The sequence below is a fragment of the Globicephala melas genome, chromosome 8 (genome assembly GCF_963455315.2).
Source record: "Globicephala melas chromosome 8, mGloMel1.2, whole genome shotgun sequence".
Taxonomy (NCBI): domain Eukaryota; kingdom Metazoa; phylum Chordata; class Mammalia; order Artiodactyla; family Delphinidae; genus Globicephala; species Globicephala melas.
In genome coordinates this window covers 76,396,409-76,413,795 of record NC_083321.1, presented here as the reverse complement: position 1 = coordinate 76,413,795, position 17,387 = coordinate 76,396,409, and the positions used below count along the sequence as shown (strand labels likewise).

Genomic DNA, 17,387 nt, shown 5'->3' with positions numbered 1-17,387 from the left:
TCAGGGAACAAAGATTGCAGAGTCTGGACCACCTGAGGCCTGGGATGCCTCACAGGGACCTGAAAGATTGTACTGGCCACAGGCAATCCTTTCTGCTCATGGTCTTCAAATTCTTTTGCTTCTTTTTCACCTGAAAGACATTTGAAAAATTCTGTGCTCATGTGCACATTTTAAAATTGGCATCTAAATATTTTTATTTTTAAGTTTAAATATTTTTAAAAGATATAATTTCTACATAGTGTAAATATTGACATTTAAAAATAGAACTCTTAGTGCTCCTTCAGATGTATCTAGGGGCCTTTAAGTGCTGTGATTTTATGTATAACATCACCTATTTTAAAAATAAGTAAACAACCTCCTTTTTAACATTCAGAATAGCTACATCTTTCCTTTTCTCCTTGAGCTTGTATTTCCAGTCCAATTTCCTCCACAAATATGATTCCTGATGTAATAGCTTTTTATTGTGTAAAGTCCTTTATAGATCACCCAATTACATATATATTATATATATATGATATATATTATATAACGCATATTAGCAGTATATTTGATCAAAACTACATAAGTTGAACATAATTTTTCAAAATAACAAATATGTACAAATTTTGAAAAGTAAATTTTAAATATATGACACAGTTCTTATTGGAAATGAATTTTTAATGGGATTAATCATGTCCATACTTTTGTTATATATTTAGTGAAAGAAAAAGTTATAGCCTGCTAAAATAACTTGATTTGTCAGCTATCATATTATTTTAGTTTTTGTTAATAGGATATATAAATTAATAAAATTAAATATAAATTATTTTATGTAATAAAATTAAAAGAGCTGACTGTAGTTGGAATAACTATTTCTTGATGTGATTTGATAACTGCCTTACTGAATTATCCACAATGAATCTGAAAAAAATCACATAAAAGTTTTATCCATGTGTTTTAGCCAATATCCTATGAAAATTTTGAGTCCTGGAAACCATTCCAAATCACATTAAAAGGAATCATCCTCCCAACGTTTGCTGCTTTGCCCATTTGAGATGTCTTTCCTTTAAGCTAATAATACATCCAAAAGCTGAGTATTAATAATTTAAAAGAATCACATTTAAGTACATGAAGTGATTTTTGTATTCAGTATTTCCTACTGATACCTTCTTTGCCATCCTCTTATTCAAGAAGGATGCATTCTTTGACAGTTGTTGAAGAATGAAGAGGCAAAGTACATTAAGCAAAAATTATCATTGTTCCTATCACTACACTGCACCATACATCTAAATTTAGAACATCCCAACATGAACCAGCATGTTGTATTTCTATCATTAAACTTCATCTTCAACAGGAATGTGTATTAGGGCAGGAAAATACAGGAAGCCCCTCAGGTCTATGGTACCTGGGTTAACTATTAAAGGAGAATTCTCCATTGTTTGCTACATGGGTGAGTGAGAGTGGGGAATTATTTTGTAAAGAGGTGAAAGATCTATTTTCAAGGAAATCAGTTTTAGGAAAGTTGAAGATCTGGAAATGTATTCCCTTAAAACTATCAGTGTTCTCTGGCCGCTTGGAAAGTCTTCACATATCTCTGTTTGGGGCTTCCCTGGTGGCACAGTGGTTGAGAGTCCGCCTGCCAATGCAGGCGACACGGGTTCGTGCCCCGGTCCGGGAAGATCCCACATGCCGCGGAGCGGCTGGGCCCGTAAGCCATGGCCACTGAGCCTGTGCGTCCGGAGCCTGTGCTCCGCAACAGGAGAGGCCACAACAGTGAGGGGCCTGTGTACCGCAAAAAAACAAACAAACAAAAAAAACATATCTCTGTTTGAAGGCAACTAATCTATTTTATGAGAGCTAGAGAATGAGAACTTTCACAAAGATTTTGTAAACTCCTATATATAGCTTCTCTAAGCTCCTCCTAAATTCTCCTTTTCCATAATTAACCCATAGTCCTTTAACAAAAGAGGCCAGAGTAGTTGCTACTGAATTCCTCAGGCAATTGTAGTCTTGCACCTTGAATCTTCTAAACCGAACAAATTGCACTCATTACCCGTATCATCAGGTCTGGAGCTGGCTCCGTGTGGGGGTGACAACCAGACCACAGCAGAGAAATCTAACAATTAGATGGAACCACAGGAATAAGAAGAAAACCCATAGGTCTGAGGGATTTCAGGTCTTCAAAGTGAATGGGGGAGAAACCAGATTTAAAAGTTTTCACCCATTCAAGTTTAATTTTTATACTGAATTTTTTTTTAAATAAATTTATTTGTTTATTTATTTTTGGCTGTGTTGGGTCTTCATTGCTGTGCACGGGCTTCCTCTAGTTGCAGCGAGCAGGGGCTACTCTTTGTTGTGGTGCGCGGGCTTCTCATTGCAGTGGCTTCTTTTGTAGAGCACGGGCTCTAGGCGTGCGGGCTTCAGTAGTTGTGGCTCGTGGGTTCAGTAGTTGTGGCTCACGGGCTCTAGAGTGCAGGCAAGTGGTTGTGGCGCACGGACTTAGTTGCTCCGCGGCATGTGGGATCTTCCCGAGACAGGGCTTGAACCCATGTCCCCTGCATTGGCAGGCGGATTCTCAACCCTTGTGCCACCAGGGGAGTCCTATATTGAATTTTTATAAATAAGTTTTTGCTTTGGTAGCAAGAGACCTCAGCCACCTTAAACTTAAAACTTGGGCTAAACCTAATTTTGGCAACAAACACCAAATCGATTAAAAAAACACACACAGAATTTTGACTGTTTTTGATCCTGGTGAAGCAGAGCATAACTCCTGGTTTTTCTCCTTGACTCAAGACTAAGAATTATCATAAAGACAAGGAGATCAGTACCAGGGGTGCTTTTTCAGCAAATTCATTCTCCCAAATTCAGAACTTCCTTTTAGTATATCAATATGTACCTATGACTTATGTCTCTAAACCCTTTTTTGAATATATTTATATTTTAGGTTGTTTGTGGTAATAAAAAGGATTTCCTTTAATTACCCTAAAATTACCCCCTCTATACATCAGAGTTTGCCCTCTTCCCTGTCATTCTAGATAAGCAGCTTTTCTGAAGCTTTTCCAGATCCTTCATGTCTTCCTGCGGGGTGTGTATCTAAACAGGCACATGGCCCTCCAGATGCCTCTGCCACTGACTTTGAGGAAAGGGAAGACACTCTGCTGTGTCCATTTTTAAACTGTTGCTATGTTCTGGCGTTCAAAATGTTCAAAAATTCCTGGCATTTTTGAAAAAGAAATACCCTCTAAGAAACTGACTGAGTTGAAAAGCAGTTTTTGTTAGCAGAAAGTCAGTGTGACTGTTATCAGACCTTAGCAGGGTGACAAAGGTGTCACTTGCATGCTAAATAGCCTACAGAAGCACAGGGCAGGGATCCAGACCAAAGGGGAAGGAGGAAATGGACCATTGTTGAGCTTCATGAATCATTCTAAGTGATTTACACTCTAACTTTATGATATAGCAGCGTTTAAGTTCTCCATAATTAGGAGAAATTATCAAAAGGCCAGAAAATAAAGTAGCCTTTCAAGATCATAGTTGTTAAGTAGCAGAGCAAAAATTCAAACACAGGTATGTTTTATACCCAGTCATGCTCCTTTCTTTATATGACACAACAAAAGTTTTGATTACCTGCTGTGTGCCGCCCACTGTGCTGGAAACTCAAAGGTGAGTAAGATACAGTCTTTGTTCTGAAGGATATTTGATTCTATTCAAGAGAGACAGATACATGAACAAATGCAGTTAAGTATATGTGTCTGTTTGTTCTTGTCTTTGAATTTCCGATCAGTTTAAATAGATGGGCAGGAAAAATCCATTCTGGCAAAATTTTAGATCTAAGGCAAGTCAACAGTTAGGGATGGAAGTTATGTGCAACAGTAACAGTAACAGAGACCTTAGCCCCTGAAGCACCTGTTTACCTTCATTGCTGCTCTTCAATCTTCCTGGCTTCAATGGGACCTGAGAATTTCTATGCGAAGGAAAGGATAAAACCTGTTTATCAAACACTCTATTAAGTTAAATAAGTATCCACTGCTGTGGCAACAATCTAAATAAAAGTCAGTAGCGTCTGACAAACCTAGGAAAATGTCTGTCTTCAATTCTTGTTTGAAAATGTATCTCATCTCTTTTTACTTTTTCTTTAGAGTAGTGTCTGATTACCTTTTATGTCCCTCACAACCCCACATATTAGGTGCTATAAAAATGCTTGTTAATCATCCTCACATCAGCTGTGACAGGGTTCAATGATCAATGTGCCATTGAGTGACAATTATTCTGAAAAGCCTTAGAGTTACTTATGGTCCCAAGAAGCAGGACTGGTTAACTCGATCACTAGATAGATAATGATACTCTGTACTTTCTTTACTCTTTAGGAACATAATCTCATTTTACCAAACTCCCATCTTAGTAAGACTGCTGTATCTATCACAGCACTAGTTGCTGATTGCTTGCTGAACATTTGTAGAATATTTGTTGAAAGAATGAATGAATGAATAATCATTTTATTTTCAGTACATTCAAATGATACCCAATGTTGATGAAAATAATCTGTAAACAATCTACAATAGGAATAGAAAAGAGTTTTATTTGAGGACTATAGCCTGGAAGACAGCCTCTCAGATAACTCTGAGGAACTGATCTGAAAAAGCATGGTTTTCAGCACAGTTTTATATGTTGTCAGAACAAAGAACATTAAACAAGTCAGGGATATGTTCCTTCAAGGTTTGAAAAAAAAAAAAAAAACAGATTAGCATGTACACAGCAAGTCAGTATGGCCTTGGCACCTGGAAAGGGAGTCTTATCATCGAAGGAGAACCAGCATTGGCCTCCCAGGAAGAGAGGCATTTAATCGTTACTTTTAACATGGATATTCTTTACTTCTGGTCAATGTGCCCTTTACTTAATAATTAAAGCAGGTGTAAAATGTATGTTTGACAGGCCACAAACAGGCAATTTTAGCTGGCATAAAATTCAAGTTAACTCATGTATAAGCTAGAATGACTTACCCATACCTCAGTATGTGGAAATATCTTTTACCCCCAGGAATCCCATAATGGCTTTATTATTTTTTAGCACAATTTTGTGCCTAGGTACTGAGACTACTTGGATATAGTTTATGAAATGATGAAAACAGCAACAATAACAATTGCCATTGATTCATCCCAACCCTGGGCCTGGAAGTGGCATTTGTTATCTCATATAATCTTCACAGTAACCCTAGGAAGTAGGTACTTACATTACCCCTGTTTTACACATGAGAATTCTGAGGCTTTAAGGGATTAAGTAATTTGCCCAAAGTCATGCAGCTAGTAAGTGTTTGCACCTATTTTCAAATCCAGGTCTGCTCTTCTCCAAAACCCACAGGGTTGATTAGTGAGAATTAAGGCATGCATTTTCCCCCACCCTCTTGATTTCTATAAAGCAAATGTTATTCTATGTATAGATCCAGACATTAAAATTACACACCATAACATATCTTCTACTATGTAAAATCCAACTAAGATGACCCTTTGACAGGGTGCTTTTAACAGGGTATTTCATGTCTATTAATCTCTAAACTCTGTTCTATTAACCCACTATCAGTCATCTCTTTATAACTCAAAGGTTAATAGGCAAGCACCCACTTCTAATTTATTAATGTATGGTGTGGGTGTGTGAGCCAAAGGCCGAATTAAATCAACCGTCAGCTTCACTTTTTCAAAAAACCAAAATCACAGTGCTGTGTCTGGCTAATGAACTGCCAACATCTCATTTTAAGTGAGTTTACATTTCAATTTGAGAAAACTTAAAATATGAAAATATTTGTAAATGGATTCCCAAGGTAAAAAAAACATGCAATTCTAAAAGCAGTCTTATTCTTTATTTTATTTTTTAATTGTTGGTTTTTGTTTTGTTTTGTTTTTGCTTGGAATATGTCTTGAGAATTAGCAGTGAATTGGAAACAATTTTTTAAGTCAAGATATGAAACAGCACAGAGCTCCTGTCCTTTACTTTTTCAGTCCATGTGGTTTCTACTAAAAATGTTACTCTACACTTGAAGGGTCATACCCTCCTTTGAAATATCTAATTTCACCTGAGCTTTTTTGGAATTCGAGAGAGTACTGGTTTTGAGTCTTACATTTTTATCTCCAAAAGGACTAAAGATACATCTAGAATTGAGCACTATAAACAAGAAAGCCTAGATGCATTAAACTCCATAGGTACTTACAAATGTCAAGAAATGGCCTGTTTTCAGATCTTGCCTTTGATGATATAAATAAAATAATTATGTTTTATCAAATGCTTGCTATGTGCTTTGCAATGTGTGATTTCTTTAACAATTACTCTCACTAAACCTTAGTTTTCTCATCTGTAAAATGAAAATAATAGTAGCACCTACCTCATAGAGTGATTTGAAGCTACCTAAGATCACATGGCTAAAAAACAGAAGAGCTGGGATTCGATTACAGGTATATCTAACCTTAAAAGCCCAAGCTCCTAACCACTATAATATGGAATAGTGGGCATGGACAGCATATGTATGGATGCTTCCACACCTCAAAGTTCTTCCCCATGACCTTAATTGACTATTTCATGACAGGGGTAGAGCTGTTTCCTTGTGACCTTATTTATACTATCTGACCAGATACCTGTTTAGAAGTAGTTTGAGCCATTCTCAGTTAAGACAGAATTTGTTTTATTAATTTTCTTTTATAGAATCTGTTTGAACCTACAGTTAGCAAAGTGAAACTTGGCATGATTTACGGGGAGGAGCCCAGGAAGGTGCTTTGCAAATACCCAAGTTGAAGCTGTTTTCCATTTAGCCGCTCCGCAAATATTACCTATTGATTCACATCCAGAGCCTCTCATATTTCTCCAACATCTTTCTCTCTTGATCCCTGCAAGGAATCTTTTTTTTTTTAACATCTTTATTGGAGTTTAATTGCTTTACAATGTTGTGTTAGTTTCTGCTGTACAACAAAGTAAATCAGCTATATGTATACATATATCCCCATATCCTCTCCTGCTGGAGACTCCCTACCACCCTCCCTATCCCATCACTCTAGGTCGTCACAAAACACCGAGCTGATCTCCCTGTGCTAAGCAGCAGCTTACCCTGAACCGTCCATTTTACATTTGGTAGTGTATATATGTCAATACTACTCTCTCACTTCATCCCAGCTTCCCCTTCCCCCTGACCGTGTTCTCAACTCTGTTCTCTACGTCTGTGTCTTTATTCCTGCCCTGCCACTGGTTTCATCAGTACCGTTTTTTTTAAGATTCCATATATACGCATTAACATATGGTATTTGTTTTTCTTTTTCTGACTTACTTCACTCTGTATGACAGACTCTAGGTCCATCCACCTCATTACAAATAACTCAATTTCTTTTCTTTTTATGGCTGAGTAATATTCCGTTGTATATATGTGCCACATCTTCTTTATCCATTCATTTGTCAATGGACACTTAGGTTGCTTCCATGTCCTGGCTATTGTAAATAGTGCTGCAATGAACATTGTAGTACATGACACTTTTTGAATTATGGTTTTCTCAGGGTATATGCCCAGTAGTGGGATTGCTGGGTCATATGTTAGTTCTATTTTTAGTTTCTTAAGGAACCTCCATACGGTTCCCATAGTGGCTGTATCAATTTACATTCCCACAAACAGTGCAAGAGGGTTCCCTTTTCTCCACACCCTCTCCAGCATTTATTGTTTCCAGATATTTTGATGATGGCCATTCTGACTGGTATGAGGTGATACCTCATTGTAGTTTTGATTTGCATTTCTCTAATGATTAGTGATGTTGAGCATCATTTCATGCGTTTGTTGTCCATCTGTATGTCTTCTTTGGAGAAATGTCTATTTAGGTTTTCTGCCTATTTTTGGATTGGGTTGTGTGTTTTTTTGATATTGAACTGCATGAGCTGCTTGTATATTTTGAAGATTAATCCTTTGTCAGTTACTTCATTTGAAAGTATTTTCTCACATTCTGAGGGTTGTCTTTTCATCTTGTTTATGGTTTCCTTTGCTGTGCAATAGCTTTTAAGTTTCATTAGGTCCCATTTGTTTATTTTTGGTTTTATTTCCATTACTCTAGGAAGTGCATCAAACAGGATCTTGCTGTGATTTATGTCATAGAGTGTTATGCCTATATTTTTCTCTAAGAGTTTTATAGTGTCTTGCCTTACATTTAGGTCTTTAATCCATTTTGAGTTTATTTTTGTGTATGGTGTTAGGAAGTGTTCTAATTTCATTCTTTTACATGTAGCTGTCCAGTTTTCCCAGCATCACTTATTGAAGAAGCTGTCTTTTCTCCATTGTTTATTCTTGCCTCCTTTGTCAAAGATAAGGTGACCATAGGTGCATGGGTTTATTTATGAGCTTTCTATCCTGTTCCATTGATCTATATTTCTGTTTTGGTGACAGTACCATAATGTCTTGATTACTGTAGCTTTGTAGTATAGTCTGAAGTCAGGGAGCCTGATTCCTCCAGCTCCATTTTTCTTTCTCAAGATTGCTTTGGCTCTTCAGGGTCTTTTCTGTTTCCATACAAATTGTAAAATTTCTTGTTGTAGTTCTATGAAAAATGCCATTGGTAGTTTGATAGGGATTGTATTGAATTTGTTGATTGCTTCGGGTAGTATAGTCATTTTCACAATGTTGATTCTTCCAATCCAAGAACATGGTATATCTCTCCATCTGTTTGTATCATCTTTGATTTCTTTCATCAGTGTCTTATAGTTTTCTGCATACAGGTCTTTTGCCTCCTTAGGTAGGTTTATTCCTAGGTATTTTAATTTTTTTGTTGTTGCAATGGTAAATGGGAGTGTTTCCTTAATTTCTCTTTCTGATTTTTTTGTTTTTAGTGTATAGGTATGCAAGAGATTTCTGTGCATTAATTTTGTATCCTGCTACTTTAACAAATTCATTGATTAGCTCTAGTAGTTTTCTGATAGCATCTTCAGGATTCTCTATGTATAGTATCATGTCATCTGCAAACAGTGACAGTTTTACTTCTTTTCTGATTTGGATTCCTTTTATTTCTTTTTCTTCTCTGATTGCTGTGTCTAAAGCTTCCAAAACTATGTTGAATAATAGCGGTGATAGTGGGCACCCTTGTCTTGTTCCTGATCTTAGTGGAAATGGTTTCAGTTTTTCACCATTGAGAATGATGTTGGCTGTGGGTTTAATGTGTCATTTAAAACTTGTGTTTCCTTGGGCTTCCCTGGTGGCGCAGTGGTTGAGAGTCCACCTGCTGATGCAGGAGACATGGGTTCGTGCCCCAGTCTGGGAAGATCTCACATGCCGCGGAGCGGCTGCGCCCGTGAGCCATGGCCGCTGGGCCTGCGTGTCCGGAGCCTGTACTCCGCAATGGGAAAGGCCACAACAGTGAGAGGCCCGCGTACAGCAAAAAGAAAAACAAAACAAAATAAAAAAAACTTGTGTTTCCTTATTTATTTTCATTTGGGTTGATCTGTCTGTTGGTGTAAGTGGGATGTTAAATCCACTACTATTATTGTCTTACTGTTGATTTCCCCTTTTGGTTGTATTGATTTCCCCTTTTATGGTTGTTAGCATTTCCCTTATGTATTGAGGTGCTCCTATGTTGGATGCATAAATATTTACAATTGTTATATCTTCTTCTTGGATTGATCTCTTGATCATTATGTAGTGTCCTTCCTTGTCTCTTGTAATAGTCTTTATTTTAGAGTCAGTTTTTCTGATATGAATCTTGCTACTCCAACTTTCTTTTGATTTCCATTTGCATGGAATATCTTTTTCCATCCCCTCACTTTCAGTCTGTATGTGTCCCTAGATCTGAAGTGGGTCTCTTGTAGACCGCATATATGCAGGTCTTGTTTTTGTATCCAAAACACAGTCAGTCTGTGTCTTTTGGTTGGAGCATTTAATTCATTTACATTTAAGGTAATATTTGATATGTATGTTTCTATTACCATTTTCTTAATTGTTTTGAGTTTGTTTTTATAGGTCTTTTTCTTGTCTTTTGTTTCCTTCCTAGAGAAGTTCTTTTAGCATTTGTTGTAAAGCTGGTTTGGTGGTGCTGAATTCTCTTAACTTTTGCTTGTCTGTGAAGCTTTTGATTTCTCTGTCAAATCTGAATGAGATCCTTGCTGGGTAGAGTAATTTTTGTTGTAGTTTTTTCCCCTTCATCACTTTAAATATATCTTGCCACTCCCTTCTGGCTTGCTGAGTTTCTACTGAAAGATCAGCTGTTAACCTTATGGAGATTCCCTTGTATGTTATTTCTTGCTTTTCCCTTGCTGCTTTTAATATTTTTTCTTTGTGTTTAATTTTTGTTAGTTTGATCAATATGAGTCTTGACATGTTTCTCCTTGGGTTTATCCTGTATGAGACTCTCTGCACTTCCTGAACTTGATTGACTATTTCCTTTCCCATGTTAGGTAAGTTTTCAACTAAAATCTCTTCAAATATTTTCTCAGACCCTTTCTTTTTCTCTTTTTCTGGGATGCCTATAATTCGAATGTTGGTTCACTTAACATTGTCCCAGAAGTCTCTGAGACTGTCCTCCATTCTTTTCATTCCTTTTTCTTTATTCTGCTCTGTGGCAGTTATTTCCACCATTCTATCTTACAGCTCATTTATCCGTTCTCCTGCCTCAGTTATGCTATTGATTCTGTCTAGAGTATTTTTAATTTTAGCTATTGTGTTGTTCATTACTGTTTGTTTGCTCTTTAGTTCTTCTAGGTCCTTGTTAAACGTTTCTTGTATTTTCTCTATTCTATTTCCAAGATCATCTTTACTATCATTACTCTGAGTTCTTTTTCAGGTAGTTTGCCGATTTCTTCTTCATTTTTTTGATCTTGTGGGTTTTTATCTTGCTCCTTTGCCTGCAAGATATTTCTCTGTCTTCTCATTTTGTCTGATTTACAGTATTTGAGGTCTCCTTTCCGTAGGCTGCAGGTTCATAGTTCCTCTTCCTGCTTTTCTCTTCCCGCAGTGGAGAGGTTGGTCCAGTGGCTTGTGTAGGCTTCCTGATGGGAGGGACTGGTACCTGTGTTCTGGTGGGTGGAGCTGAGTCTTTCCCTCTGCTGAGCAGGGCTATGTCAGGTGGTGTGTTTTGGGGTGTCTGTGACCTTAGTATGACTTTAGGTAGTCTGTGTGCTGTTGGGTGGGTTTGTGTTCCTGTCTTTTTTGTTGTTTTGTATGAAGCATACAGTGCTGGGAACTGCTGGCATTTGGGTGGAACAGGGTCTTGGATTCAGATAGAGGCCTCCGTGAGAGCTCTTGGCGATTAATCTTCCCTGGGGCCAGGAATTCTCTAGTGGTCCAGCTTCCTGGACTCACTGCTCCCACCCCAAAGCCTCAGACCCAACTTCCAGTCGAGGAACCAAGACCCTGCAAGTCACTCATTCCCACAATAAAGGGGATTTAAAAAAAGAAAGACTACCAAAACCCCAGACAAATGGTAAAAAGTAAAATCAAACAAAAACAGAAGCAAGGAAACACACACACATACAAAAGAAATAAAAATAGAACCAAATAAAACAAAAAGCAAAGAACAACCAGACAAATAGAGGAACTCAAAGGCGAAATCAAACAATTAGGATCAAAACTAACAAAACCACAAAACCAAAGCAGTGTGCCAACTGAAGAATAAAGTAAGGAAACAGAACCGATAAAAAGGATTAAAAAATAATAATAAAATAAAAATGGAAAAAACACAAGACAACAGAAAAGCAAAGTAGAAATGGAAATATTTTTAAAATAAATAATATATTAAGGAAAAAGAAGAAGAATAAAAATAAGGGAAAAGAACATAGAACAACAGAAAAGCAAAGTAAAAATAGAAATATATATTTAAGAAAGTTATAAAACATGAAGATCCCAAAAGACTAAATTAAAAAAAAAAACTAAAACAATAACAACAACAAACAAAAAAAGAAAAAAAAAGAAACAAACAAAAAAGCCAGAACCAACAACAGAATGAATGAAAACATGATAAAATTCTTAGTAATAATTCTGTTTCCCTGGGGTCTCCACTGTAAGTGTCGTTGCACATGCAGTAAGACACAGCCCACCTCTGCCTCTCCAAGAGGCCCTCCTCTGCCTCTGGGCTGGTCTCTGGAACTGCTGTGGGCCCTGTGGGAACCACTCAGACTCTGATTGGGCCCAATTCCTCAGTGTGCTTGACCCCAAAGTCCACAGCTGCCAGAGCTAGACTGTTTTCATTTGTGGGAACACTCATTGTCTACTCAGATATTCCATAGACACAGGGTCTACCTAGCTGATCACGGGGATTTAATCTGCAGCTTGAACAGCTGATGGAAAGATTTTTGATCTTCTTCCTTAGTCACCCTGTTCCTGAGGTTCAGCTTTGGTTTTATCCCCACCTCTCCCTGTGGTCCACCCACAGGAGTCTGGTCCTGAGGCTGCCTTGGAGCTCTTGGGTCTGCCCCTGTGAGGACGGGATGCAGAGGTGGTATGGCTGCTTGGATCACAGGACCCCTGGTGGCACCAAATGCACAGGGAAGCTGGTGGTCACGGGCACAAGAGATATGGCCCAGTGAGGGCCTTTTCTGGTGCTCAGCATAAGGCGTGTGAGGGCCAGCCCTGAGAAGGCTTCTTTTATTGGTGCCAGTGTGTGGGGAGAGAGAGGTTACAGTAGCGGCTCCTCCCCCTGCAATAGCGCCCTGTTTCCATGGCAGTCCAGTCTTCCTCCATAGGCATTCCCTGCTGCGGATTTCCTCCCTCCCGTCCCCTCAGTTTGTCTCCCCACAGCCAACAGCAGTTCTCGCTCCAGGTCTATTCTCCAATCCCCACAATCCAGCTCCCAGCCCCCTTGAACACCTGTGAACACACATCCCAGTCTGGGGCACATAGGGCTGTGGTACAGACCACCTGTATATTTCTCACTGTGCCCCATCTGCTGTAGATCGGCCGCTTCACCCTCTTCTGACAGCCTCAAATGCTTTTCCCTTCTGTCCTAATTGATTTCCCTGTTGGAGTGGGGGTTTCCCTGAATTCGGGAATCTCTCCTCTGCTTCAGCTCCCTTGCCCCGAGGTGCATGTCCCATCCCACTTCCTCTCCTCCTCCTTCTCCCTCCTTTTTTTCATCCTACCCAGTTATTCAGGGATCTTTATAGTCCCTTCTGGTGTTGAAGGTTTTCTGCTAGTTTTCAGCTGGTATTCTGTGAGAATTGTTGCATCTATAGGTATATTCCTGATGCATCGTGGGGAGAGATGAACTGCATGTCCTCCTACTCCTCTGCTATCTTAACTCCCCCTGCAAGGAATCTTTTTATCCTACAACACAATGGTGGCTTCAAGATGGAGGAGACAACCAATTCTGAACCTACAAAGCTGGCTTTAAGAGTAAACTCTGCCATGGAGGCAGTGACCTCAAGGGACCTTAGTTTTGTTTTGTTTTGTTTTTCGGTACGCGGGCCTCTCACTGTTGTGGCCTCTCCTGTTGTGGAGCACAGGCTCCGGACACGCAGGCTCAGCGACCATGGCTCATGGGCCCAGCCACTCCGTGACATGTGGGATCCTCACGGACCGGGGCATGAACTCGTGTCCCCTGCATGGGCAGGCGGACTCTCAACCACTGCGCCACCAGGGAAGCCCGGGACCTTAGTTTTTTGATGTGCAAAATGGGACTAGTATTTCCCTGGCTTGCCTCCCAGTTCTTCATAGATCAAAATAGAGAAGCATTCTACAAAAAGACAAAGTGGCATAATTCTTACAGGCAAAGGGTTTAGAGCAAAACAGGGTTACATTTAAAGCCTCATTTTGATACTTGGTGGCTGCATGATCTTGAACATATTATTTAACCTAAGGAATCAAGGCAACTGTGAAGATTAAATGATATGATCCACTTGGAATGCAACAAGTTCTAACTAATAGGTTTTCTTTATTAACATTGGGTTATAAATGGCCTTATTTCAATGTAAGAGAATAAAGAGGAAGGAAATATCAAAGACCTGAATGAATGCATGGTGTATGTAAGTTCAAAATGAGTTTTTGGTGTTTAAATATGATCTGTACTCTCTAAATCCTCCCAAAATACCATTAGTTCATCAGCAGTAAATTACAGTGAAAGCATTTTCATTAAATTTCCTTTTCTCCAAAGAAGAATCTCAATTTGCAGACTTTATATTAGATCTTGTCTTTTGACCCTGTGTTTGGTACATAAAATTCCTCGGTAACAATTTAGTAAATAGATAAGTGATATATGTTTGCTTTTGTCTAGCAAATATATATTATATGCCTAGCTGATGAAGTTATGAACATAAGAGATATAGGTACGCAACATAGTATGAGCATGCTGTGGGAAATGTTGCTTACTTTATATTTCTCCTGAATCAGTAGATGAGTTTGGCACAGTGCAGTACTTTTTGATAACTTTGGTTATGTTTTAGACAAATTTCCTCTTTCAGAATATAAAGAAAAACTTTATTGTGCTAAGATATTTCAGAGATCACTCAGCAGAACAGCAATTGAAGATGTTAAAAGAATAGTAAACCTAAAAATAGAGTTTTTTTCCTCTACAGACCATCAAATCACTGATAAATTCTGCAGCATAACATAGTAAAATTTGCTACTTCTACATTATTGTTTTTTGCTTTGCTTTGTCTTTCCTAGAATGACTACAAAAAACTGTCAATGCAGTGCAAAGATTTTGTTGTTGGACTCCTCGATCTGTGCAGAAATACCGAAGAAGTAGAGGCCATTCTGAATGGGGATGTTGAAATACACCACAGTGGTGGAGATCGCGGTCGTCCAAATCTCAGCCGTTTAAAACTTGCCATTAAATATGACGTAAAAAAAGTAAGGTCAGGCCTGAAGCCCCTTTTACATTATTTCAGTTTTTATTGGTGCTAAATCAGGATGAAGGGTTGGCATAATTAGATTGAGCTGGTTTTTTCTAATTAATTGCACTAGGTAGGTTCTCTAACAATTCTAAGTGCCTGGTTGTGAGGCATTTAACCTACACTAATGCCAGTCTTTAAAACCTAGACTTGTTTATGCAGTGATTGACACTTTCTTTTACTTAACTAATGATACAAAAATGACTTTGTGTGTTCAAACTACAAGGCATTTGTTATAGGATAGGAACATCATTATTTAAGACCCAACTCGGTTTTCCCATTTGTTAATATATTCCAATTCCAGACCAATGACTTCTATTCCTTCTTTAGAGCATTTGAATCTCCTTCATCTTTATTTGTGGAGTATTTTTATTTCTGTCTTCATGTGGTGCCCCCTATCCTTGACTGCTTTCTTAGGTTATGTAAGATATCTTTAAAAAAACAGTTTTTAAAGGTAGGTTTTCTAATAAAAGTAACACAGACTTATGGTAAGCTTTCAAACAATATAGACATTCCATCTTTCTGTCTTCTCAATTCTTAACGGAGAGTGGTTAATCAATATTATATTTCGCTCCATAAATTTATACCTTGGACATCTTCACATATCAGTAAATAAACATCCACTTAATCTTTTCAAAGGCTGCATATCGTTATGTTTATTTATATTGTTATGTTCATTTAGTCAGTTTACTATTTAAGGATGTTTATTATTTTCTTTATTTTTTTTGTTATTTCAAAACATTTGCTAAATTTCCCTTCAAAAAATGTACACCAGTTTACACATGTCAACAGTATGTGAGAGGGATTATTTCTTCCACTCATAATGGGTATTATTATTTTTTTATTTTTTAAAAATAGATCTTTATTGGAGTATAATTACTTCACAATACTGTGTTAGTTTCTGTTGCACAACAAAGCGAATCAGCCATATGCATACACATGTCCCCATATCCCCTCCCCCTTGAGCCTCCCTCCCATCCTCCCTATCCCACCCCTCTAGGTCATCGCAAAGCACCGAGCCGATCCCCCTGTGCTACATAATGGGTATTATTAAAGCTTACCATTCTGAGAAGACAAACATTGTATCTTGATTTAATTATCTTGCAGGTTAACCATCCTTAAGAAACATTTTTAGTTCCTTTATATAACCTGTCCTTTGTCTAATTTTTAATATTCTTTACCAATTGTTATTTTGAGTTGTTGCTTTTTGTATATTAAATAATGCAGCTCTCTGTCATATGTAGGGTTCATTTGTAAGCAATAAATATGTAAGAATAAAAAATTCTGAAAAATTAAGAGTTAAATTTAATTATAAAGTTTTCTTAATTGAAAGAGTTTATGGTGCAGGAATAAAAAGAAATATCAGTAGAATAGAATAGGCAGTCCAGAAAAAGACCCATATGCAAATGGGAGCCTAGTATAAAATAAGTTTAGCATTTTAGGTCAGTGCAGAAAAGGTCATATACTTTAAAAAATAAGTATTTAGACATCTGATCTAGCAGGATCTTTATATCACTCCTTCTAGATGGAAAAAACATATAATCATAAAAGTCCTTTTGTAAAATATTGATGAATCATTTTCCAATATTAAATTTCCAAAATTTGTTTGTGCTTTGAAAGAAAACCCATTAGTCATAAAGCAAAAGTTGGAATCTTTGAATTTATGTAATACATATTAGAACCCCCTGCCATCTTGCTTAATACCTGCCCGTTAGATATTTTACATTTGTTCTTTAATTCTAACAATATTTTTCATGGGCAAGAACAGAACATAATATTAGAATGCAAGAAAAGAGTTTATGCTGAATCTTTAAGCAAGCTGTTAAATGTTTTGTCACTCCCCTGCTAGTTTGTAGCTCATCCAAACTGTCAACAGCAGCTTCTGTCCATATGGTATGAGAACCTTTCCGGTTTGCGGCAGCAGACCACGGCAGTCAAGTTTCTTGTGGTCCTCGCCGTTGCCATCGGACTGCCTTTCCTGGCTCTCATTTACTGGTTTGCTCCATGCAGCAAGGTATGTCTGTGAAGCCTGCACCTCTGTTATCTCCTAGTAGTGTATCTGGTTTATATATCAGAGCCAGTTAAGCAAAGAAAATTCTATTTCCCAAATAAAAATTTCAGGGAAGTCAGAGTTGGGTTTAAATAATCTTATTGTTTTTAATATTATAAAAATAACATATATTTGCTATAAGAAATAATGAAAGCAATGGAAAGAGAAAATTCACCTGTAATATTACCACTGTTAATATGCGAAAGAAAAACTCAGTATATTTCCTATTTGTCTTCTCTCTAGTTACATCTATGCATATATTTTTACATTTTTGATGAGGTATGCATTGAGCAGATATCTCAAATAACACCCTAAAAGAACATGTTTTCTTTTGTTATTTCTCCTCTGGCAAACTTTGAGATGAAAGTTTTTGTTTTGTATTTATTTTAGCGAATATGACCAGATAAATCTTAATATAAATAAAAGGCAATTGTGTAAATATTACTATAATGCTTGTTTCAATGAAGACTATTTGTTTTAAGGACAGAATACATTGTAACCTGACAACAAAGATAGCCTGTTTTTGGGGGTT

At 37.6% G+C, this 17,387-nt stretch overlaps 1 protein-coding gene across 2 annotated transcripts in view; it reads left to right on the top strand.

Annotated features, from left to right (window-relative positions):
- Positions 1-17,387, top strand: part of TRPC6 (transient receptor potential cation channel subfamily C member 6) — a 116,532-nt gene that overhangs the window by 70,685 nt on the left and 28,460 nt on the right. Inside the window, exons 3-4 of one of the 2 annotated variants that reach the window (XM_030883701.2) lie at positions 14,579-14,764; positions 16,655-16,819. The exons of the other annotated variant lie outside the window; for it this stretch is intronic. Coding sequence (XP_030739561.1) covers positions 14,579-14,764; positions 16,655-16,819 — 351 coding nt within the window. The remainder of the gene's footprint in view (positions 1-14,578; positions 14,765-16,654; positions 16,820-17,387) is intronic. 2 annotated transcript variants of the gene reach the window in all.